Genomic DNA, 24,898 nt, shown 5'->3' with positions numbered 1-24,898 from the left:
AATTTTGCTATGCACATAAATGATACTCAATTAATTGCCAAAAAGTAATATATATTCATAGTTCAACAATATTTCTTTTGGGCATATTTACTTTGAATTTATGCAAAACTTAGATTATGAGTAAGTAGGTTGTAGACTATATGTAGAGTGAACGCATATTATATTATTATAATATATCTATATATATTAAAGTAAGGTGAATTTGAGAGGTATCAATTTCTTGTATTGTTCGTAAGTTTAGATAATAAATGGGTTTAGCCATAATTCGGCTGGTTTGATATGTATGTTATCTGATTAATTGTAAAAAAAAAATAAAAAAAATCATTAAAAGATTGTGTTTCATTTCTATCCTTTCTCCCAAGTCCAAAAATCCTATAAAAATATTATTAAACTATTTATTTACAAGATGGTGATGGCCACCGACATCTAATTTGCAAGTCATATGAACATTGTTAGTGTCTTATTCGTACCAATTAGGTACCTTAATACTTACTTATTACTCGTTATATGATCTTGAGTTGACTGGTAGCGGGTTAAAGTTCGTATCAATTGATTAAATACATAAACAAAACACTTAAATCAATTCTCCGAACTTTACCATCGATCAATATGATGAATATAAGAACCTGCTTGTTTGTGTTGAACTATTTTTAACCGACTTCAAAAAAAGGAGGAGGTTCTCAATTCGACTGTTTTTTTTTTTTTTTGTTTGTTACCTCGTAACTTGCGATTGGGTGAACCGATTTTCATGATTCTTTTTTTATTTGAAAGCTTGTGCTTCCCGTGTGGTCCCATTATCACCATTTCAATATCTGATGAAGGGATCTTGAAGAAATCGGGGGAACTCTTCAATAAATAACAGCAGATTAACCGCAATTGTTGCTATAGCATATCTAAGCATTGTTTACGCCATCACACAACATATTATCACGCCTATACTCACTACAAAGGTTATAAAAACTATTTCGAAAAAAAATAATGTTCAAGGTCACTTACAAAGTTTTACAAAAAACGCAATACTGAAACTAAAATAACATAATTAGATGTTTGTTCTGATGAGATATTCGGTTATTCAAAATAACCTCCATAATTAACATCACTCTCAAATGGTAACAGACTGGGTGGAGGCTTTCGAACAAATATCACTGGGAATTCTGGGCAGTATCACGGGGGCAAAGAACTCATTTGGGCAGCGCGTTTAGTAGGCCTACCCATACTAAAAATCACTAACTTTCCACTAAAAAGTGAAAAATAAAATTAATTTTGGAAAAAAATAAAAACCGACTTCAAGACTACACTAACAATATATACAATTGAACTAAAAAGTATAAAATAATATTTTAATTACAAGCCAAAGAACACTAAAGGAAAATCAACGAAATTATTGATACTTATGCATACTATTTACATTTTATAATCAGTTATTTTTGGAGTCGGTGCCAGCCAAAACAAAAACAATATATTAATGACACAAAAAGAAATTATACAAATAATTGAAAAACAATCGATAATTGAAAAGAAGACAATAAAATAATTTATCTATTAATAACACAAAACAGCGTCTTCTGCCCTCACGCGTCTGCCCGCATTTGGCACCGACCTCAAAAATAACTGATTTTAAAATGTAAATAGTATGCATAAGTATCAATAATTTCGTTGATTTTCCTTTAGTGTTCTTTGGCTTGTAATTAAAATATTATTTTATACTTTTTAGTTCAATTGTATATATTGTTAGTGTAGTCTTGAAGTCGGTTTTTATTTTTTTCCAAAATTAATTTTATTTTACTTTGATTTATACTAGGAAATTATTTCTTGGCTAATTAAACGTGTTTTTTATTTATTTTTAGCATGTATTTAATAAATTTCAATTAATGGCAAGACAATGTTGGGTGTCGCCAATTCAAAAAACGGATTGATATCCATTAAGAAAAATCATTAGAAGTATTAATATCGTTCATTTTTTTTACCATTGCCTAATTAATTAAAGTTAGTAGAGATACTAACTAAAACTAATTAGCATTTTAGATTGCTTTGTTTTTGTTTATATGATCAATAGTTCTTTGCAATCTAAGTTCAAATTGGTATAAATCATTGTATTAACTCAACATTTCTTTTGCTTCTAACCTGTAAGAACGCAAGGAGAGTCAGGAAAGCGGCGACTGTCGCGTTAAATATGCATCAGGCTGAATAATGCAAGCACTTGAGTCCGTGCCGTACTCTACGGACGTTTGCTAGACTAGGGAATTTTATTATACAGCCACGTACTTAAAACAACGGCCGAATATAGGTGTAGTTTGCCTTGTTTACTCAGAATTATTAGGTTTTATCAGAATGTATAAATTAACTTTGATAACAATGACCTTGTCCTTTAAGTGTTGTAATTAAACGCATGAAAAACATTCTACACACTTCTAAAAAATACTTACCTACTTAGCACCTTTATTTAAGTATATTAAGATAAAAAAAGTTAACAGACACTTGTTGTAAGGGCCTTTATTTCAATGTCCTTGTGATTTTTTACTATTTATCTATTACTTGTACCAGAAAATAGTTAAAATAAGCATTGCACGAAGAACTGACTTAAAAAAACATAGAAACAACACAAGCTACCTATTGTGGTGTATCATTCAGTTGGAGACTTGGAGCACCCAATCGATACACATAATTGCGCCATTTGGTTCTAAATGCTACTGTAAAAGTCGTGCCCGATATTATCGATTGGTAGCTTTCTTCAGACGCGGTAAACTCAAGTAATACAGCAGTGTTTTCATATAAAATTTAATGAATCAATAATTAAAATCGTTGACAATATTGAATATGTATTTACATAATATATTTTTGGTTTAACAAGTGTACAATGTACAAAAATCGACAGCTTTATTTACAACATTTAGCTATTTACACTATGCAATAAAATGGAAGATGTTTAAGCATTTTAATCTAACCTACAATATTATTAAATGCATCTTATAATTTAATAAAAATAGACAACATACATTCTATATCAAATTAATTAAGTGTAAGTAAAAACACTTAAAAGTCACTTTATAAATATTACATTATTATTTCATTACTACTAAAAATGCTACGAGTAAAGTGAAATTGTTGATCCCAACAAAAATACAAATTGTTTCAAAATGGGTCGCAACAGCGAAAAGCGGTAATTTCTTAAATCATTATAACAGAGTTTTCATAATTTCTTGCACGAATTCGGTCTGGTAGAATCATGAAAAATAGTCATAGCCTACCTACTAATATAGGTCCAAATAGAATTAATTAAATACCTAACAGAATTTTTTCTAGTTATAACGGAATAAATGTCAAAAGTAATACATTTTATTAACGAGTATGCTTACACTTTTGGTCACTGACAATGAAGATTACTAGATAAAATTTACACTGACTTTGGTTCCTACATACGTAGAAAGAACCCTGAATGGCTTTGAGAAAAGGATGGCTATATTCATATGCGTTAATCAAAAAAGAGAGAAGAGAGATTTAAAGAAGCTTCATAATAACATCAAATGATTACCAGCTCTTTAAATTGTCTAAGCGAGACGGTGCTATATTGTGCATAATGGCGCCTCAAATCGCTGACAAAAATAGTCCTTTATGGAACAGAGAAAAAGCAAGTAACTAAAAAAAAAACAATGGAAAAATATCAATTTTATGTTAAAAACAATCTCAATTATGGAGGCAATAAATCGATTCTTGTTCGACAGAGCGATAGCGAACATAAATTATGCAATATGAATTATTCAGATTGCTTTTATACGGTGAAAAGCAAACTCTTTGAGTAACTAATTCATAACCCTTACAAGGAAAGAAAAATGTAAAGCGAGATTGATTTGCCTTACAAGTTAGTTTGCATTTGCTATTTTTGTAAACGGCAGGCAATAAAATGAAATATTGATATCCAACACTCGGTATGTGTCTACAACCACCTTCAAGGACGACATTTGATGCTACAAAAACTCCTTTAACGCAGATTAATTATATTAATCCAAGGATTCGGTTACCACCATAACTTTTTATCGAAATTGAAGTCCAGCCGTTTAAGCGTGAGGTCACATACTTTCGCATTTGTCATATTAGTTTGATTCTACTGTACGTGGTCACTGAACTCCTAAAGGATTAGACCGACACTGAATGTTTTTTTTTTTGCATTCCTGTTGTTTGAACGAAATTTGCCGGAGAAGCTACTTTTCAAAATCGTCTATTTATTTCTGCGTTTTAAGCGCAATAAAACATGTCACCGAAAGGGGCGTTTGTAATTGGAATCGTCCTTAAATAAGTCCGTATGTTCGTTCAGCTGCAATTGTCCGATCAGTTTCCAACCTTCTCTATTATTGATTAAGAAATATCTACTATAAAGAATCTGTAGCGGTCCATCTGAGCCATTTCCCTATCATCACAAAGTCAATTTGGGTTTGCCTTCCACAGTATGTATGCCATTGTACTAAACTACAGTTTATACTGTAAGTGGTTCACAATGTGTATGTTATCTGGCCTCTTCCGGCGTATTGAGGGTCTCGAATATGTGTTTGTACCAGAAGGTGACGGTCTTGCCCCAGGCGCCGAGCGTCGCGTCGTCGAGTTTCAGAACTTCGATGAACATCTTCACGATTACGTCTTTCAGTTGCTGGAAAAGAAATAATATACCGATTAGTACTGATTTCATTAAAACATCTCTCTTTTTGGAGTTAATAAAATAACAGAGTTAGTGAATGACGAACAATTTGCAACGGATTTTGGAGGTGCACCGCTGTGGTATCAATAATGTAGTACCTAATACCGTCCGGTAATGCATTGCACCTCACATATTTCTTTTGAGATCTGTAAACTAAAACGTGGTAATAACATTTTCAGGTGCAGGGGCAATTTGGGCAAGTTAGTAAATCGTAATTTGGTCTGGGTACCAGATCCGCAACGAGTATCGAGGAACGCAGACTCTCCCCTTTTTCGTCAAGTTCTGTGCAGTGGCCCAAATAGGGTTCGCAATCTGAGGACGGTTTTCCTAACGAGCTACTGTAAGCCTGAAGGTACCTAGATTGAGGTAGTAAGTAATATTATAGTTTCAGTACAGTTGATTTCAGGAACTACATATGAAAGTAAAAGCCTCAAATCTTCTATATATAAAATCTATATATAAAACTCAAAGGTGACTGACTGACATAGCGATGCAACAAGGCACAGCCGAAACCACTGGACGGATCAGACTCAAATTTGGCATGCAGGTAGATGTTATGTTGTAGGCATCCGCTAAGAAATGATTTTGATAAATTCCACCCCTAAGGGGAAAAATAGGGGATGAAAGTTTGTATTTGAAAAATTATGTTAGTGTTAGATAGTATCTTCATTGAGAAAGGCTGTATATATATATACCTATAATCACGCTATGATTAATTGGAGCAGAGCTGTAATGATAAATCTTACAAATACGAGGCATATTGAATGAACTAAAAAAAATAGTTTTTAAAAATGATTTCTTATATCTTTTAACCTCATGGATGAAGTCGCGGGCAACACAATATTAATGATTTTGGTTTATTTTTAATCTCTATCCTTTTCTGAGTCTGAAAACAAAGGTGAACTTCGATGCATTTTTTTAATAACACCTAATAATGAAAAGGCGCGAAATGGCATAATATAAAAATAGAGAGACGCGCTCTAAATTAATTAACTGAATCTGGGCCGACTCAAAACCACAGCAAGTATGAAATAGGTTAGGCGATAGACATGCTTATAAAATATCTACACACCCCTTAACAATGTTGAATACATGGGAAATATGGCGTGACGTTCACATATTTCACAATCCACACATTAACTCTATCCACGTAGGTATTGTATTTGTCCAAATGAAAAAAAAAAAACAAATGAAGCTCCGTCACTAACCACACCTTACATTAGTCTAATACATATGACATGGAAATGACCTTATCGCCAGAGCGGCGCCCGCAAATTGAATTGAGTTTTTGTATTGGTTAAATAACATCACTTCAATTGTGCTTCATGAATAATGTAAGCTTAACATTCTCACAGTATAATAAGTGTGTTTGAACAATCAAAATGTTCTGGTCTATGAAAAGAGCAAATCGGCCAGTAATAAGGTTTCACCCGAGAGGCTGAATTAAAAAAAATATAAAGACGCAGTTTCCTTGAACCATTAATTTACTTTTTGAACTACGCCCGACACTTCACATGACACGTAGACAAAAGAGGCTTATTAACTATGTCACCTTTTTTTGATGTTATAAGGTTTGAATTCTCGGAGCATTAAAAACTGATCATATTAAGGACGACTGTTATAAACTGTCTTGTTATCCGATTATGCCGTCATCGTTATATTCTTCAAGAAAATAACCGTGTATAGAACCTACAAACTTGTTCATTGCGGATTTAAAACCCTTTTTTTATAAAAAGACCCAGTGGTCAGCAGTGGAGCCCAGCGAACTGAGCAGGTTGATGCTAAAGAATTTATCTTTATAATTCGATATTTCGATAAAGAATCTAATTTGTTTACTCATATTATTATCTGATAACTCTTACGGTTTAGTTTTCGCGTTTTTATCTTGATAATTTCGTTCTTAATCATAAACAGAAACGGCTGTGATGAAGAGTCAGAACTCTTCAGGGTGGAAAGATTGATTCGTTGTTTCGTTCAAGAAGCGATCAATCCTTACATTTCAAATCGAATACTTCTACTACAATTTAATACCAATATTTGTAGGACAAAAGCATCTATTCAAAATATTTCTACTTACATCAAAGTTCTTTTCTTGAATCTTTCTTCTGGCGTGCGACGCCCCGAGTTTATTCATCATGGCTGCGACCACCTCCGGCTGGTTGAGGTTCTCCACGGCCAAGTTCAGTGACGTCATCAGGTTGATGACGTGAGCCTTGAACTGCATGTTCGATAAGTATTCTTCCTCAGGTAAGTTCTTTATCATTTTAAAGAATTCCTTCGATTCTGGGTAAGTGGTGAAAAATCTGTAAGAAGAGGAAATTTAATGAAATGGTTTGCCATTTTATGTAAATTTTCTTTTGGGTACAATTCTTGGTTGGTATTTTTCCGTATGGACGAAAATTTCATTTTTTTAATATCATTATGAGATTTCTCTTCATTATAAAATATGAATTTATGCGTTATTGTCTTGTGTCTACAATTTTTAGAGCTATTGGGGAGTTATACACATTTAAATTGTTCGGGCCACTTTAGTAAAATGCATATATAAAAGTACAGTTGATCCTGTAATAGTTAATTGTCAATAGTATGTCTATCTAGTATCAGTCTTGTGGTTGCGGTAAACCACAAGTTGAAAGATATATATACATATTTCTGTATGCACATACGGTCTGACTAAATTGCTATTTTTTTTCATGCGCTAACCAAGAAATATATTTTTTTTTAACTAGAATCACTTACAAACTACTTAGACACCTCTACCTACATTCATTCATGATTTACTAATTTACTCAATATTAGTATCATTTCGTGTCAATAAATCTTTGATCAGGCAAAGGAGAATAGTCAAATGCACTTTCAAATCAGCCACACCTCAAATTACTCTACAACAATATGAGGAAAACTGATCCTATTTTTAAATAGCGAATAAAAAATGCAATAACCCCGTAGTTTGCTATCTCATTCACAAGTCTCTACATTTGACTGGCATTTAATTACCTACAAAAGCTGTACAAATATCGCTTTAGCGCCGGCCACAAAAAAGGATATGTCAAACACTGGCACATGCCTGGCATAGGTACCTACGTTTATTAAGTTGTCTGGCAAACCACAACTGTTCGTTCTCTGTGAGAACTATAAAATTTGACATTTACGCTTTCTGTTCATGTTTTATTAGACGTGCAAAATTTCGTTGTTATTGCCACTGGTATTGAAGGTACAAGGTTGTTATTATTAAGTATATAGAAAAGATTTTTATTGGGTATATCTGATAGTTAACTAATGAACTTATTATTATTTTATTATGACATTGTGAACAAAATCAAAATGGAAGAAAAGCAAAATAAAACAAGACAGTTTTATTAATTTTTATAGTTGAATGAATGATTCAATTAAATGATTGTTGCAAATTAAATGCATTGAAATGAATTAACATTTGTCGTTAACTTTTAAGGTTGGCTTTTGCACTGTTTGCTTCCCGCCATTTTATCTTTATGGCATTAGCTAGACGTTTGCACACTTGGATATTTACTTAACATTAAACTCGACTAAAGAAACATTATTACTGATGGTCACCTAAACGTTAACTTCGTAATGGAGTTTACTTATCATAAAATATTGGAATGTGCACTATGCGAGGCAGAGTTTATGTCATGAGCGTATTGTGTCAGTCATAGATCGATATCTAGCCTCTTTGCTGAATAAGTGGTGCTCTACCACCACCCTTTTTAGGGTTACGTATCGAAAGGTAGAAAACTGAACTTTATTGCTAAGACTCTTCTGTTTGGCCGTCTGTCCATCTATACATCCGTCTGTCATCAGCTAGACAATTGCAATGTTTACAGATGGCGAATTTCTTTTGTAGAAGTAAGAGCTAGTAGAAATCAAAATCTAGGTTCGGTGATCATTTTGTTGCAAATTTGTTTCTCGTGAGCCTATAGGTATGTACGGAACTCTCAGTGTCGTGGGCCCAAATTATATTTGTTCGGTTTATAAAGTTAGAGTATTGGAATTGTGCAAAAGAGACGGCGCACTCAACGGTGTAGAGCAGTGTCACCATTCTACAACTGCATGTGATTTTCCAGATAGAATATCAACTGAGCTTTGAGCTTTGCGAGTCCCTAATAAGTGTTCAAGTGCGAGACTTACGAATCTAAGGGATCCTTATAAATTGGCTGCAGAATAAAATCGGATGGGTGACTAAAAAATAAAATTTCACCTGCCACTGAAGCAAAAAAAAATGCATTTGTTGCAGACAAGGTTCATAACATGTGTAAGTATACAAAAACAATTTATAACAGAAATACTTAAAATAAATAAAAGAGAAACCACACAGGGAAATCAATGCAATAATAATTTACTGTAAGTAATATGCCTATGTGATATTTCTTTACATTATTTAAAGGATCGAACATATTTTCCTACTTTTATACGTACTCAATGTAAAAAGTTCTAGAAAGTTGTAGGCGCTGGAGCTTAAAAGAGATTCTATTTGCAAAAAGGATGGTCTGTCGAGTTTGGTTGATAGTGATCATGTAATAATTTAAACGGAATATCTTATATTACATGATATTAAATTACAATATAGAGCTAAGCTATAATTGCACAAGTTGATCCATCAGAGGTTAAGCTACGCTTGACACGGTCGGTCCGTAGACGGGTGACCATCTTTTTCATAACAAATTCCTCCGTGTTTCTGAAGGCATGTTCAAATGTGGGTCTCGGCTGTTATTAAGACATCTTTGACAGGCGTTACAGAGTCAGAAGGTTAGCCTGGAAGCCGACCCCAACATAGTTGGGAAAAGGCTAGATAAAGATAGATCATGATAAAGTTAGTCCTACTTACACTAGTCTGGTTATTTTTTCATTTCTTCGAGTATAACTTAAACCTACTTACTATACACAGTCTGTATTATTACAACCTTGTATTACTTAATGAGAGCAATGTTAACATGCTAAATATAATTATAAATAGTTTTCAACAATATTTAACTGGGTCATTCTGAACTTTGTATGAAGGATTGCAACGCATTACCATACACCGACACAAAAACGCGGATGACGTAGCACGGCGGTTCAGGTTTAGTTAGTAAAAGTCTGACACTACCCATTTCCTCCACCGAGGGAGTGGGTGTCCATGACAATTCCCTCGCCTTACTAACAAAAAAAAAGGGTCGTTCTGAACTTGTTGAGGTTTTTGTGACAGTTAAAACCTTCTTTTAAAATTGATAAGTACAATGTTTAGATTATTATTCTAACCACAAATTATGATTTGATCAGGTAAGCACTTGTGGTGTGGAGAGCACCGCTGGAGAGCCATTCAACGTGCGAATGACCTATTGTTGTAAACGCTTGAACTAATATTAATTTATTATAATATTATGTATCTATTAGTACATCACAGTGACACTTGGTTTCCAAAAGACGTTTCTAAAATCTCTAGCGATAACAGAAGATATGAAAATTACACCTTGTATATTACATGATTTAGATACGTGATATTCAACTTACTTTAAAAAAGAGTTTTTAAGTAGTCTGTATTTTGTTCTTTTTTATGTTTTCTTTTCTGTTTATCAGAACATTGTTCTGGATGTTTGTTTGAACGCGCTAATCTCAGGAACTACTGGTCCAAATTGAAAAAATATTTTTGTGTTGAATAGACCATTCATCGAGGAAGGCTTTAGGCTATAAACCATCACGCTGCGACTAATAGGAGCTAAGATATAATGGAAAGTGTGAAAAAAAACCGGGCAGGTATACCTAAATCATAACTCATATCTTCTACCCACGGGGACGAAGTCGCGGGCAACAGCTAGTTTAACATAAAATGTTCTTGGTCTCTTGGTCACATGAAATATACACAAGTTTAGTTTAGTTCTGCAGTTTTTATTTAAAGTCGGAGGTATGGTTTTGTTGTTAAAAATATAAATTAGAACGTCTTCTAATGGCGGTTGTCAAAATATTATTTGGCTAAGGAGGCTGATAAATCCGTAAAAGCTTGCTTGCTTAGGAAACTACTAAATCTACTAGGTAATAAATATTTTATAAAAATATTTACAAACGTTAACTTTATTATTTATGTTGAACAATATAATATTATTATATTCGTCATAATATCTTTGATATGATTTGATTTTATAGTTTATAGCGAACGAGCTATTAAAATATTGAACTCTATACAATATTTATATCGCCATTAATTTGTTATGATCAAATCCTGACTTTAAATAAATTTGTTTTCGTAACATCTTACATTCAAATCATTCAAACAAAACTTACGAAAAGGTTCATTTTTCTGAAAAACGTGGTAAACATCATGTGGAAATGATTTACCAAACGACTTTCCGCTTTGAATGAAATTTATTGATCGCAAAAAGCTTTTAAACTCTTATATATCATGATTATATGATACACACAATTATCTATTCTTAATTCAGTTTGTATTCTTTAAACAATACACTATTACCTTAGCCATATATTAAAAAAAAAAATTATTCGCTAAAGCTCGATTTTGCATACGATTCGTCTACGCAATAACCTCAAGAATAAATCGAAACAATCGTACAATACATATCACGTTTTGTAGTTCAGAAATCACATTTGCGTATTAATAGGCACGTAGATTTTATATCGGTGCGCAAAATCGATATGTCTATCCAATTAGGCCGTTGATAGTTTCCTAACGTGGCTTGGAGTTGAGGAAGTAACTTCCCATTTCCTAGGCGCCGTTATTTGTGTGTCAACTTGTAAGTGGTTTATATAAGGCAGGAGAATGTACTTAAACTATTAGGATACTGCTTTGTATTAGAAATTAATGACTTCCACACATTTCATTTATAACATAAACCTCCTTTCTAATCTTTCCCCTCTTTTTGATGCTTGGAGATGTCTTTACGCATATTAGGTCTCCTGGTCCTCAGGTTTCAAGGCTTGAAATTTTTGTTCTTGTGTGTTGTAGTTAGGAACTAAATTTTTGAACAATGTAAACAATCTAAAACTCATACATTTTAATTATAAACTTACACTTACGATTATACACTTAGGTAGGATAATTCTGACAGTAGCGTGACTACCTACACAGCGTAGAGCGACATATCTCTGAAACAATTGCAATATCCTACCTTTAAAGATTATGGTAGATCTTTAGAACTTAATACAATTAAATTAATGGTCATGGCACGAGATGGATGATAATACCAGACTATATACGTCCTACTGCAGGGCACATGCCTCTTCTCAGGTTTGAAAATTGATCACCACGCTGCCTCAACGCGGGTTGGTGATAAAATATACACAATTTGATTATTATTACTGACATAACATTTTAAATCCATCATTAAATGCCTCATCAGGTCAACTTTTTGTTAAATCGCTAGTAAAATAAAATTTGGCATTTAATATGACGTCACGAACAAGATTTCAAACTGGTTTTCTCATCAGAACCGCAAATACTTTTTAACTAATACCTATATGTGAATGACTGACCCTGCTACTTATATTATTTATGAATGTGTTGTGTTATTAATTAAGTAGTAGGTATATTGGATTTAGACTTTAAAATGCAGACACTGTTCCGGTGTCTAGTGAAGTTTCGTCTTAATTAATTTAGACTGGTATATAGACATTCTTTTTTTATTACAGACGTTTTTAGGCATTCTTTGCAACCGCAAAAGTCCATATATTTTTTTCAACTCTGAGCTTCACATTTTTCTTATGAAATCCATAAGAAAGAATGGAAGAAGGATAGTTAAGCTTTGATGATACCTAGTATACCTTCTTCGAATTATAATAACAGCGAAGTGTAAACTTCCACAGCCCATTTAATGAGAAATGAAATAAGCTTGTTTGCTAGGTTACATGCTGCTTTGAAATCAATGTCAATGTCATCTTAATGTTAAAATTACGCGAGCGGATCTTCAAAGCAAAATGTATTTATTTAAGACTTTTCTTTATTACGATTTTTCGAAAATTCACAAGGTTTCTCATGACAGTTTTCCCTTAAAATATGCATGTTTTTGATACTTTCTATGAACGTCGTGGTTAAATGCTTCGTGTGACATTTATACTATTAGGTTACTGTCTCACTGCGACACACCTCCGTTCGTGTAGTCCAAGGTTAAGGGCGTGGCGTTAAGGCGTGAACATACATGGATTAAGTTATTAAACATTTTATTTTCATTTTCGTTCGAGAATTGTACGATTAGCCCGTCTAGCATTAGTGACAATAGGAAACCCTCTCAAACGTAAAGTCACGACTTTGACAGCGTGTGTACTTCGAGTTATAGAGAGAGTTGTTATTTTCACAATACAGATGACGCAGTTAGTGCTTACGCCAAAACTAACTGCAATATTTTTCTAATTCCTATTTATGAATTAACTGTTATTCTAGTCTGCGAATAGAATTGCTTCGTCCAATACTGTCGTTTGATCCATATTTAGCATAATAATATATCGAAAGAACGTGTATTTGTCGTTAAATTTAAATAAAAAGAGGCTCTAAGTTTATAAACGACGCAATTTTTTTAATTAATCAAGTCCAAAATAAGGTTTCTGTTTATAATGATGAGTAACGTAAGCGTTATTGTGGTTTTATAGAAATCCTTGATCTGAAGGTTAATAATCTGACTGGTATTGGAGCCTTATAGCCAAAAACGGCAATGTGCGAGTGAAAATGCCTTGATAAGTATTTTTTATCCTTCACGAGACCTTAGTTAATGAGTATTTTAATAGCCATTATTCGTAAAAAAATCATTAACTGATTATCAGGATACGGATTTGAACTTAAGTTTTTATTTTCCTTGAATTATGTTAATTTGTGTAAAAAATAAGGAAACAAATTCACGATACTACATATTTATTTCTATTTTAGTCTCCACCTAAACCAAATTATTGTAAACTACGCTTACTAACATTGTACCTAACACTAATACGTCATGCAAATACAACACTAAAAAGAGGTAGATGAAACAGGCAGTGAGATTGAGCCTCTGAAGTTCCCGGCGATATTGTTGCAAAACTGCGAGCTGTTTACCCAATCCCCCGGGGTATATCCCCAAAGAGACACATACTCAATTGAATAGCAAACGAGACAAAATCCCTGTAATGCATATATAATAGGGGCGAATCAGTCGCTAATAAATATGTATGGGTTAAGGCGCTTCATATTGTACGCCCGTTCAATATACGAGAGCATTATTTATGAAACACCGGTGAAATGGAATGGAAATTTGTTTTGTTAATTTTTAGTCATGTCTTTGGAGTTAGATTGAATTGTCTAGACTCTAAATGAGCAATACATAGATTTTTTTGTTGTGATTTTAAGCTCGAATGATTTGCATTTATACCGCAAATAGTTATGCAGAAACCGAGGTTTAGACGACATCATTTTTGAAAAATTAGTAAACCGTTTTCGGTATTAAACGACCATTTGAAAGATACATTCTTGGTTACAAGGTACGGATTTCTCTATTTCTATCTCCCATGATTATATGGCACTTTTTTCTTTAAGATAATTTCTAACTCAAGTAGCATACTTGCTATAATTATGTACTCGCAACTTTGTAGCTTTATTTTTATAACCTATATTATCTTATCTCCATAAGAATTACATTTTGGAACCACGCATCTAGAATCATGAATATTAACGCTTCTAAGTGCCCGAAAAAACCAACTACCTCCATATGAAAATATTTTAATAATTTTTTTTTTTTTTTTAATTACTTGTAGTATCCGATTCTCGTAGCTCATAGCAGAGCTAGGTTTAGATACGTATTAAATATGTTCTCGCACATACTAAATGTAGCCACACAGATATATACAGATTAGTCTGAAGTCACGTTTGCCCAAACAGGCCCTTATTCCTAATACGGAATACTAAGTACCGCGTGCGGAAGGGAATGCCTGCCCTTAAGGTGCGCCTACACCGGGCTTTACTTATTCAAATAAGGTTACTCTCTGAATTAAGTGATCCTGGACGAATGGATACTGTTTACCTGAGAGTTAAGTTGTAAATAATCATGGATAGAGATTGAAATCAGAATGGGATTAAGGCCGTTTTTAATATTTTAAGTATTGATGTAATTCGACTACTTGAGATAGAATCTTGAGACAATCTCCGAAAAAAAATTTAACTTTACGTACCTAACCTTAAACGTCATCTTTTGCCTGGCTTTGGTTTGTGTTCTTACTTTCTTCTTCCTTTCTTTTTACGTTCTCTTTTAAGGACTGTTTTTTCATTTTACTTTTTCTGGAACATGCCCAAGGACTTCTTATGGATAAGAAACTATTAGGGTTATCCAGATAAATATATTATAGGGAGTAAACCTTATAAAATAAAACAAATATTTTAAGTATTTCGGTTTTGTGTCCAAGTATTCACCGTAAAAGTATTCATAGAGCATAATGTAGAGCATTATTCTATTAAAGTTTCATTATGAATATAGTTGTTATTTAGTTACAAGCTTACATTGTTATTTTATTGTACCATTAGCCGCTAAATGCACATGTTGCCGCACGCACTAACAAGAAATATTTAAATTCATTGTGTATTTGACCTTCACGTCTAAAATTAGGAAATGATTGATTCGAGAATAATAATAAAAATAATAGTTTACCGGATAATTTAAGGAACTGGTCCACGTAACAATGTCTCATATAATATATAATAGTCTAATTGATTTTACACGCATACTTGCAATAGTTCTGCATCTACTTTGGATTCTTCATGTCTGTTCTCCCATAGAGCAGAGGTGAATGATCCCTAGTAGATGCCCCATCACTTTGTAGATTAAAGTTCTCAAGAAGGCCTCTGCACGTTGGACCTGTGTCCCCGTTCACGCCTTTAAAAAGGACCGGGTCTCTTCGCATGAAGTTAACCCGTGAATGAAAAGAGATACAAAATAATAGCTAGATTTGTGCTAAATAAATGTATACTAAAAATTTCAACATACATTTAATATAGAGATAAATTATTTATTTGGTATAAATAGAATTATTTAGAAAATTTGAATCGACTTCATTCCAATATTTGTTCAGGTGGTAAGGTAACGTTTACTGACATTTTCAATATTTTCCGTCTTTTTAGATTATGTTTTCATACACAGTGATAATTTAACGTTAACAGAGAAATATTTCAGAATAGTTAGAACGGCCCTAGTAGAGAAAAAAATCCATCCAATCTTGGGAGTCAAAACAAAACAGAAATAGAGAAATCCGTACCTTGTAACCAAAGATATAAATTTCAAAGGGTCTTCAAATAGATACTGAAAACGATCTATTTACTTGTAAAAATGCCCTTTTCATATCGATTTCTGCTCACCCTAGTCACAAGTATCTGTATTTGTTTATATCATCTACATAAAAAGATATCTTAAATAAATAAATAAATAAAAAGTATTAATCGTATACGATTTCTTAACGATTAAAACTACGAGTAAGCTTTGCGAGCTGTCCTGCAGTGGACTGCCATAAAAATGGCGCTTAAAAGGAATCGCTACTAAAAACCAAATCATGAGAATAAATTTCTAGTGACAATAGGTTGGCTATCCTGAGAAATGTATCCCACATATTTAATATATCTATACTAATATTATAAAGAGGAAACCTTTGTATTTTTGTATGTTTGTATTGAATAGGCTCAAAAACTGTTGGACCGATTTCAAACTTTCTTTTACCATTACTTAGAGGGATTCTTCCGAATCTGTATAGGCCATATTTTATCCCGGAAAATAAGCTTAAAAAATAAATGTCCACCCGTGCGAAGCCGGGGCAGGTCGCTAGTGTTTGTATAAAAAAGGTTAAATTGTTTACCTCTTTAATAACTAACTCAATAGCGTAACTTAAATCTAATTATGTAGACCAAAACCAACGAAGCCTCTATTTAACAAACATTTCAGTATTTTCCCCGTAAGTGTGAAAGAAGCTTTGTCATAAGGGTCGGCAGTAGACGACAGGTGGTATTCCAGCTATGTGGGGCGTCGAAATGATGGCATGACAGTGGAAGCAATAAAAATATATGTATTGTCTAGCCAGGGATTGCTCCAAGGTTGTATAAGGCTGTGTATGTGCTATGTCACAGTTTAAAACTTAACGTTGGTGTGTAGGTAAATGTTTTGATACCGGTATAACGTGGTTAGAAATGGGTTAGATTTCTTCGTTCAGAATATTGTGTAGGTTTTTGACTAAATCAGACTTAGATCGATTTGAAATGACGCATGGCGTGATGCTGTGATGATTTTATCGGATTCATATATTTTTCTAAATAAATGTGTCAAGTTTATTGTAAAGTAAAAAAAAAGAGTTCAAAAAAGCCAATGATGGTATAAGACTTTTTGGTAAATAAGTAATCATTCGTAGAAACATAATACTTGCTCTACCTTTTCACTCAGCCCTACATTTAAGAGTCCTAAGGGATTTAGTGTATCTGGAACACAGCCAACAACTACAAACCGTGACCCATAAATCAAAGTAGGTAGGCATTAAGAGAAGTGGGCATTGATGTCCGTTGGTTTAACGGTAACTCGCGTAAACCCGCGAGAACCCGCGTAAATTCTCGTACACTCGCGTCAAAGCGGGCAAGAGCGGTCACTTATCCGTGATTGATTTATTGACTAACACACACAGACGTACCGTGTAGCTACGGAGTCCGCTGTGCATGTGTGAGTGGGAATTGTACGCGTGCACGATAGATTGATTGAATTTTTTGACAATTCGATTTCGTTTGTTTTTGTTTGCGTTTTTAATGGTTTGTTTACAGTTTGTGTTATAAAGCTGTGGCGGTTAGATAAGGAAAATTAGACAGTACAAAATAGTAATTTCGTAATAACGTTTTTGGTGAGAGAAAGGTAAGAGAAAATTTATTTGCAAATATTCTTTCATAGTTCGTACCTATTTGTCTTGCAGTAAGGTAGTTGTAACTATTTTTCATTACACGCATATGCATACCTAGTACATTAATCGTAAAACATCAATCATTTATAGTCGCGCTGTCTCTTTCAATTTAAGATATACGACACGATAGACAAATTTTTAAAAACGTCTACGTTCTTCAGTTGTTATTCATTTCTAGGGTTATGGAAGTACGGAACCAACCTTCGGAGTAGTTCAGCACCATTAGCGACGGAGTTAGCGTAGACTGGTGCCCAGGACTTCTGTACAGCGTTGACCTCGCGCCGGGTGAGACCAGACACCGGGCTCACCTCGTCCGGGTCGCCGCCCCACCAGAAGTAGCTCAGCCAGCTGCCCATGGCCTCCTGGAGAAAAGTATTATCAGTATTGAGGGCACTCGTTAGGTTACAAAAAGTTGAAGGGATCTGTCGGTTCCTTTCTCCTAAAGTGCCATGCGGTTGGTGCTTGATGAGCAGTGCAACAATACAGTCTAGAATATCATCATAATTATGAAGGAGCTTTTTTCGAACGGTTTTTACTTTTTTCGACTAGATAATCAAATATCGGTATTTTGAACAACAGCGCATGCAAATGTTTATTATACATTTGATTATAATTATGTCAAATACACAATACTTATGCGTCTAATTCTTAAGGATGGTGCTTTACATGTTAGGTACGTATTTTGTATTTATGTAACCTTTTCTAATTAACAAATATTATAAGTGTATCTACCAATTTAGAAGTAGAGTATGCAAAGATGACCTTCGAAATTAAAGAGCCACTAAAAGTAAAATATATTTATTTAAAAAGGGAACTTTCAAGGCACTGAACTTTCAACTCTATTTTTATTGTTCAGTTAATTTGGATTGATCTAGATTAGACGTTGGCACACTACCGATAGTTCAATTGAATCTTATTTGCATTTGCATACGATGGAGTCATTATATCAATGAGTTGAAGAGACCTTGACATAATAAGCTAATTGTTTCATTGTCATAATAACTATTCATTGCGCTGTGCATTTTGTTGAGCAGTTTCTTCTTCACGGCTGGAGCACTTAGGAAGCGGTGAAGGGTGGGCGAATTAAAGTGCTGTTTTAAATAGACTTTGACATTCGAGAGTCTTACTTAGTAGCTTAATCCGAAAAAATTGAGATATTGGTATCTTTGTATACAGTTAGTAACGTAGCAGAAGCAGAGATCTAGCATAAGCTTTTAAAGTTGTGTTAGTCGACGCCTTGTACAGGTCTGCTATACTTCGGCAACTAGGTACAATAATATGACTTGAAACAACTGGTCCGCGGACTTAAACACTACTCGCTTTTTTGATCTCTGAGGTCTCTCTCTCTAGGAAGAAGAAAAAGACCCCTAACCCTGCTGCAAGTTTCGATAAAAACGAATCTTTCAGTTTTATATTTTTGCCGTGTATGTTTTGCGGTACTTTGATAAAGTTACTATCGCAATTATTATATTAGTGAGATAATTAGTGTCTTATATGAATGAAAAAGTAAATACGTTTACTTAATCAATATTCAGTTATTTGATATTTATCCACGAGCTTTTGTATTAGCCGTGAATAGTATTTAAATTAACACAATAACCGGCAATCTATTCTCTTGAAACCGGTTTTCTTATTTAACAGAACATTAAAAATATTTATGAGTCATCGATATAATTATATGTAAATTGTTTTAAATAAAAAATAAAGGCTTCGCAAAAAGTCTTGATAATGTAACACCATCGTAAAAATAATTGATTCAAGTACTTAATTTAATTATTTTAGCGAGAGTTCATAATTTAATGAACGAAAAAATATTATCGTTTTGCATTAGACTAATTATAACGCAAAAACTATCAAAAGATCCGATTCCAGCCGTTATAAATACATTTATTAAGACTAGGTATAGCTAATATGCGTTTCAATTGAGAAGATAATCGTGATCGCGGTAGCAAAAAAGTGTACTATTTCTTTTTGAGTCTTAATGTTAGTAAGACATTATCTATATCTATCAACTCATTGGAAACTTACCTACAGTATATGACATGGAACATATTGAATAAGCTAAGTTACAGTATTTAAAAGAGCACTTAGATACTTAAAAGACTTGACTAGACTAAAAGACGCCCTTAATTGTCAGGAAATCTCTGTTTTTCTTATTGTCAAATAGAATATAGGCACAAACATACATTTCAGAACGACCCTAATTCCAATTGCGTTTGTGAACAGTCTCGTTATCCACACGATATCACAATGGATCTCTATGCATATCTCACACAGGAATTCGATTATTTAGCTACAATCGCACACTTGTCATATATCCGGTTCAATAAATACTACTTGGAAGATGTTCTATCGCTTCCTGGCATAATATACTTACACAAGAAACAAGCTTTGATCATAATACATTGTCGTGCAAGGACATAAAAAAAGCAAATTAAAAAAAAAGGAAAAAAAAGTTGCGAAGTGTCAATTAATGATGGAGTGCAAACATAAGAACTGTTCATCTTTTTAAAGTTAAATTCTTGATACTTTAAGTCAAAGTTTATTAATATAAATTTGTTCTTACAAATGAACAAATTTATAGGATTATAGAGTCGTTATGTTTTTATTCGATGACCTTTGCAAAGCAGAGAAATTACGGGCCGGTATTTAATAATGTTAAGAATTGAACATAAGATGTTTTGCTTCAATATATTGTATGTTTTTTTGAGGCTTCTTTTATTAAGTAGTCTCTTATAATGATTTGACTTAGTTGTAATAAAGATGAAGTTCACTGAGTACATTAATACTAGTTTATATGCTAATGTCTAAATGGGTTCACGAAAGGCACAACTCTAAAATTTAAAATACTTTAAATGTTTACTAATAATAATATCACCATTTAACATAAACCTAGTTTTAAAAGAAATATTAAAAATATTACAAAAATTTAAATACCTTTTCACTTTTATCCTTTTTCATAAAAGATATGACAGTAAATAAAACAAATACCAAAGTTAGGAACACGTAAAACATTTTAAAACTTCACAACCGAATAACGAACGTCTGTTCGTTAAGAATATACGATGACAACTAAACCAGTCTTGTGATAGCACCACGTTTTACTTAAAAGTTGTTTATATAAAAGTGAAATTTATCGCGGTCACAAGACTCTATGCAAATATGAATATTTGGGGATTAATTAGGTAGGTATCTATAGCGCATGCGCAGCCCGTGATTCGAATGTAGTCATGACATCAATTGACAGAGGGTTTGAAAAAAGAATTTATGGAATAAATACTTATTTATTATTCGACTCCATTCATTTATGCATTTTTAAATTCTATATTCGAATTTGTCTTTTTTTTAATACTGATTAATTTAAGTAACGTTAAAAAAAAATAGTTTTAAACTTTAAAAGCAACTAAAATATTAAGTTTCATAAGAATAAGCCCGTAATTGGATTATCGGGAAAAATTCAAACTTTGAAGTGAGTGCTTAAGTTGAAAAAGTTTCTCAAGTAATTGGGTCATTATTTGGATAAGAGACTTTTCACTTATTTTTTACGTCGATTGGACTTTAGCTTCCGAAGTTAAGTGGGACTTATACTTAAGCTTTAAATTGATCGAAAAAAAGGGACCACTTAGAAACTATTGAAAGCAAGTTTAGACCAAATTTTTTACTTAACGATCATTTTAAAAACATATTTTTTAATTGCAATTAACATTAAATTAGCCGTTTATCTCATGAATACTTAATTCGTTTAGAGTTTGTATTTGAGTTAAACTAAGGTCTGATTTGATCCAGATTGTTACTCACTCGGTGTTACTTTCACGTTATGATTAATAAGGGTAATAGTGTTAAAAACCGGGGCAAAGATGCGTGAAATTTAAATTTATTTTTCTCATTGTGAAAAAATTACACTGAAAAATTCATAACCACGTGAACGAATTCGCGCACAACAGCCAGTTTATTAAAAACTTAACAGAAAATTATCTTTCTATAAAGGTTTGAAACGAAACTCCTGCTATCACGGTTCATGAGATACAGCTTGACAACAGACCGATGAACAGACAGCGGTGCCTTAGAAATAGTGTACCAATTTTACCCTTTCTTTACGGAACCCTAAAAAACTATCATACTCATCAAACTATCGCTAACACCTGCCGGAACAAAAAGCCAAGTATCCAAACAATCTCGTAAGTATTTTCTAAGAAAAATCATTGAAGTTACCAGAAAGCTCCACACGGCACACATTGTTTTTTGCGTGACGTAGCAGAGTGTAGCGTACGTCATCGTTCATAAAACCGGACTAAATATGTAGAATCAATGCAGAGAAAAACGAAATAATTGTGAGTCATGATATCATGATCCGGTTGAACTTAATCAATATTTCGTCAATGGCGGTGACGAAAAGCCAAATTATCACGAAATTATTGCAAAAGTTATGCATAAAAGTAACTACTTAAAAATCTATCAACTTTTGAAGGCTCTTTTTAGTTTATTAGCTGTGGAACCTGGGCCCACCCACGCTACAAATAATAGGAACATAAAATCGGAATAAACACTATCATATATCCTGGTTGTAAAGTATCTGTGTGCCAAGTTTCGTCGAAATCCTTTTAGTGGTTTATGCGTGAACGAGGAGCATTCATACATATAAACTTTCTTATAAATTAGTAGGATGAGTGTTAAAACTTGGTCACGCCTACTAGAGACATCATTGATAATTAATAAACGAAAACATTGAGTGGAAACCTGGATTATTGAGAAGGAAATCCTGAATTATCACAAGTGAATTTCTTACTATTTGTTCCTTTTCTTTAGGAGAAGACCAAAAAGGGGCGACAGAAAAGTATAGAGTATTTATAGTTCACTACAGTTTTTTTTCACAAACATTCAGGCCGGACACATAAAGACACCCGGACTCAGGACAAGCATTTGTGGATTACGCAAATGCTTGTCTCACGCACGGATCGAAACCGCGACACGTCGCACTCAGGGGGTTTCGCAAGTTGACCCCTCAGCTGTCAGTGCAGTCTAAAATTTTCATAGCTGATTGTAATTACATACAGAGTAGGTTAGAACTAAAGGGAAAAAATAATTAGGTCACTAATATTTTATTGTTCTACCGTTCCTCTATTAGTGGCTGATTCACCTTAAATAATATGTAGAGCCATTTTTCCTACACACTTTGTATGGAGTATTTTGATACAAATTAATACGAATAGTTTCTGGAATGGTTATAGCTTTCCTCAAGCGGTAAGGTTCTCATGATGGAATCACCGACATTTCTGAAAGTGACTCTAAATCAAGTGATTGAAAAAATACGCTCTCGGTCTCTTCTAATTCAATATATATAAATATCAATGTTTTACGAGGCTATTCAATACAAAACGAACTCAATCCTTTCGGACTATTTGGGAGTCACTATACAGCATAGAACTATAGACAAAGAGGGCCAAAGTCCCCAGTAACAAGTCCCTAGCGAACAATGATTACATTAACGTTAGTACTGTTAGCTCGTGCCATGTGATTTCCACCTACACAAATATTGACACAGTGTTATACGCCTGTGTGCCCAACGCTTTGTAAATCGTACACAATCATCATAATTTTATTGCACTGTGTTTGTTTGAGACAGTTTGCAGTAGCGTTTTACAAATATGATAAGCTTGTTATGTTTTTGTTTGTCTGTCTACGGTCTTATGTGTTGTACTTAGTTAGATAAGGTAATTTTAACTTAAAGAGGTCATCATGATTAAGATTCCTATCCTTTTTACTAGTTCGTCTGGTTTGAGAGGACCTACAAGTTTTGGGGTTTTTATTAAATGGGAAGTTTATCATCTTAGCATATTAAAAGCATGAGAATAGGTGAACTAAAAAAAAAGCAAAAGCTAAAATGCTGACGTCATCGGAAACATGTTTGCAACACAGCAACGAGTTCCGTCAAAAATATCGGTGTGTTTAGGGACTATTTACATTAGTTGTAGTCGGGACATCTCTTAGTCACAATAACCTGTTTCCTTTGCCCACAACGGCGAATATTTCCCACAATTGACTTTTACGAGCGCTACACTGATTGGAGCGTTATTATAGACGCTGTAGGTTCTCGATCGGGTTTGGACTGGTCGAATGCAATTGAATAAATTATTCGGTGGAATACTAATTTGGTGAAAATGCAAACATCCCGATCTTATTAGTCAGCATGCGGTTTGGAGACTTCCCCGGGAAAAATAAAACAAACGTAGAGATATTAAGACACGGCATGACATCCTATTCGATTCTCATAGGCATTCTTTGGTAGATAGAGTTGTGAGATAGAAGGTGACTCCATTTAAATACGATATTCAGCTAAAACAGATTAGAGTGGATGCCAATCTAAACATTGCTTAGGATATAGTCTAAAGATGAAGAGTTTTTTGAGCTATTAGTAAAATAAACAATTTTGTCTAGGAGTCTTAGTAGCGAATTAAAATTGAAACATTATGTGACGTGGATGAAAGATCGGAGGACGCTTTTTATATCATAGAGGATATCTTTCGACGATTTCTTTGCGGATGAGCGGACATATTGGCGAGACTTTCCAGGCTTTTAAACCGATGATCGGAACATTGATGCAGCTACATAGTAATAACAATTAACAATTTGTTCACTATTGTATATATTGCATATTTAAAAAAAAACAGTAATTAATTCAGTTTCAGTGCCGGTTCTTCTCCATAGGAATGACGTTTTGGAACCGTGCACCATGAGCTATCACTGTAAAACTTTAAACTTCTAAATATAACTTTTGTTTTTCATTGGTGTCGTAGTCTTGTAGTAATATTGACGTCTGTTTGTTCAGTGTCAAAAAATAACAAATAAGTAATTCAAATAAAAAAGGAGAGCTAATAGAATTATCACGCGTAGGTGATAATAAAATCAGACACTTCTTTATATAGAAGGTAAACTTTAAATCAATACATATTTACTGTTACACGAAAATGTGTTGACGACGTGTTTAAAGAAACTGACAAATCGTGAGCGGATTAATTTGTATCGTTTTTTGAAAATAGGTTTTTCTTATTATATTACCAGCTATTGCTCACGGCTTTGCCCGAGTGGATGACCGTTATAATAGCTCCATAAACATTACCTTCCTTTAAGGGAGTCGGATAAAATTTGTAAAAGTATGCGTTAGTCGAAGGTGTCTGCTACCTTCATACCAAATTTCATCGACATCGGTCCCACCGTTTTTGCGTGAAGAGGTAACGAACATACAAACTCAAGGACATAATTTCGCATTTATAATATTAGCGTGATTGTGTCAAGTTATTTTCCTACATTTTTACGTTGCAGTTC

The 24,898-nt window shown here is 33.5% G+C and overlaps 1 protein-coding gene across 3 annotated transcripts in view; it reads right to left on the bottom strand.

The window, feature by feature from the left end:
- Positions 1–3,651: 3,651 nt before the first annotated feature.
- The window catches only part of LOC113492079 (cytoglobin), a 29,843-nt gene continuing 8,596 nt past the window's right edge, over positions 3,652–24,898 (bottom strand). For 2 of the 3 annotated variants that reach the window (XM_026869367.1, XM_026869366.1), the window contains exons 2-4: positions 17,777–17,937; positions 6,768–6,993; positions 3,652–4,642 (exon numbers count right to left, since the gene is read on the bottom strand). In XM_026869367.1, coding sequence (XP_026725168.1) covers positions 4,502–4,642; positions 6,768–6,993; positions 17,777–17,931 — 522 coding nt within the window. In that variant the 5' untranslated portion in view covers positions 17,932–17,937 and the 3' untranslated portion in view covers positions 3,652–4,501. Of the gene's footprint in view, positions 4,643–6,767; positions 6,994–17,776; positions 17,938–20,512; positions 20,670–24,898 lie in introns of those variants that run through there. The other variant, XM_026869365.1, reaches the window with a different exon arrangement.

The sequence above is a fragment of the Trichoplusia ni genome, chromosome 3 (assembly GCF_003590095.1).
Source record: "Trichoplusia ni isolate ovarian cell line Hi5 chromosome 3, tn1, whole genome shotgun sequence".
Lineage (NCBI taxonomy): Eukaryota > Metazoa > Arthropoda > Insecta > Lepidoptera > Noctuidae > Trichoplusia > Trichoplusia ni.
The sequence above is the reverse complement of the archived record's forward strand: the minus strand, read 5'-3'. Positions and strand labels throughout refer to the sequence as shown.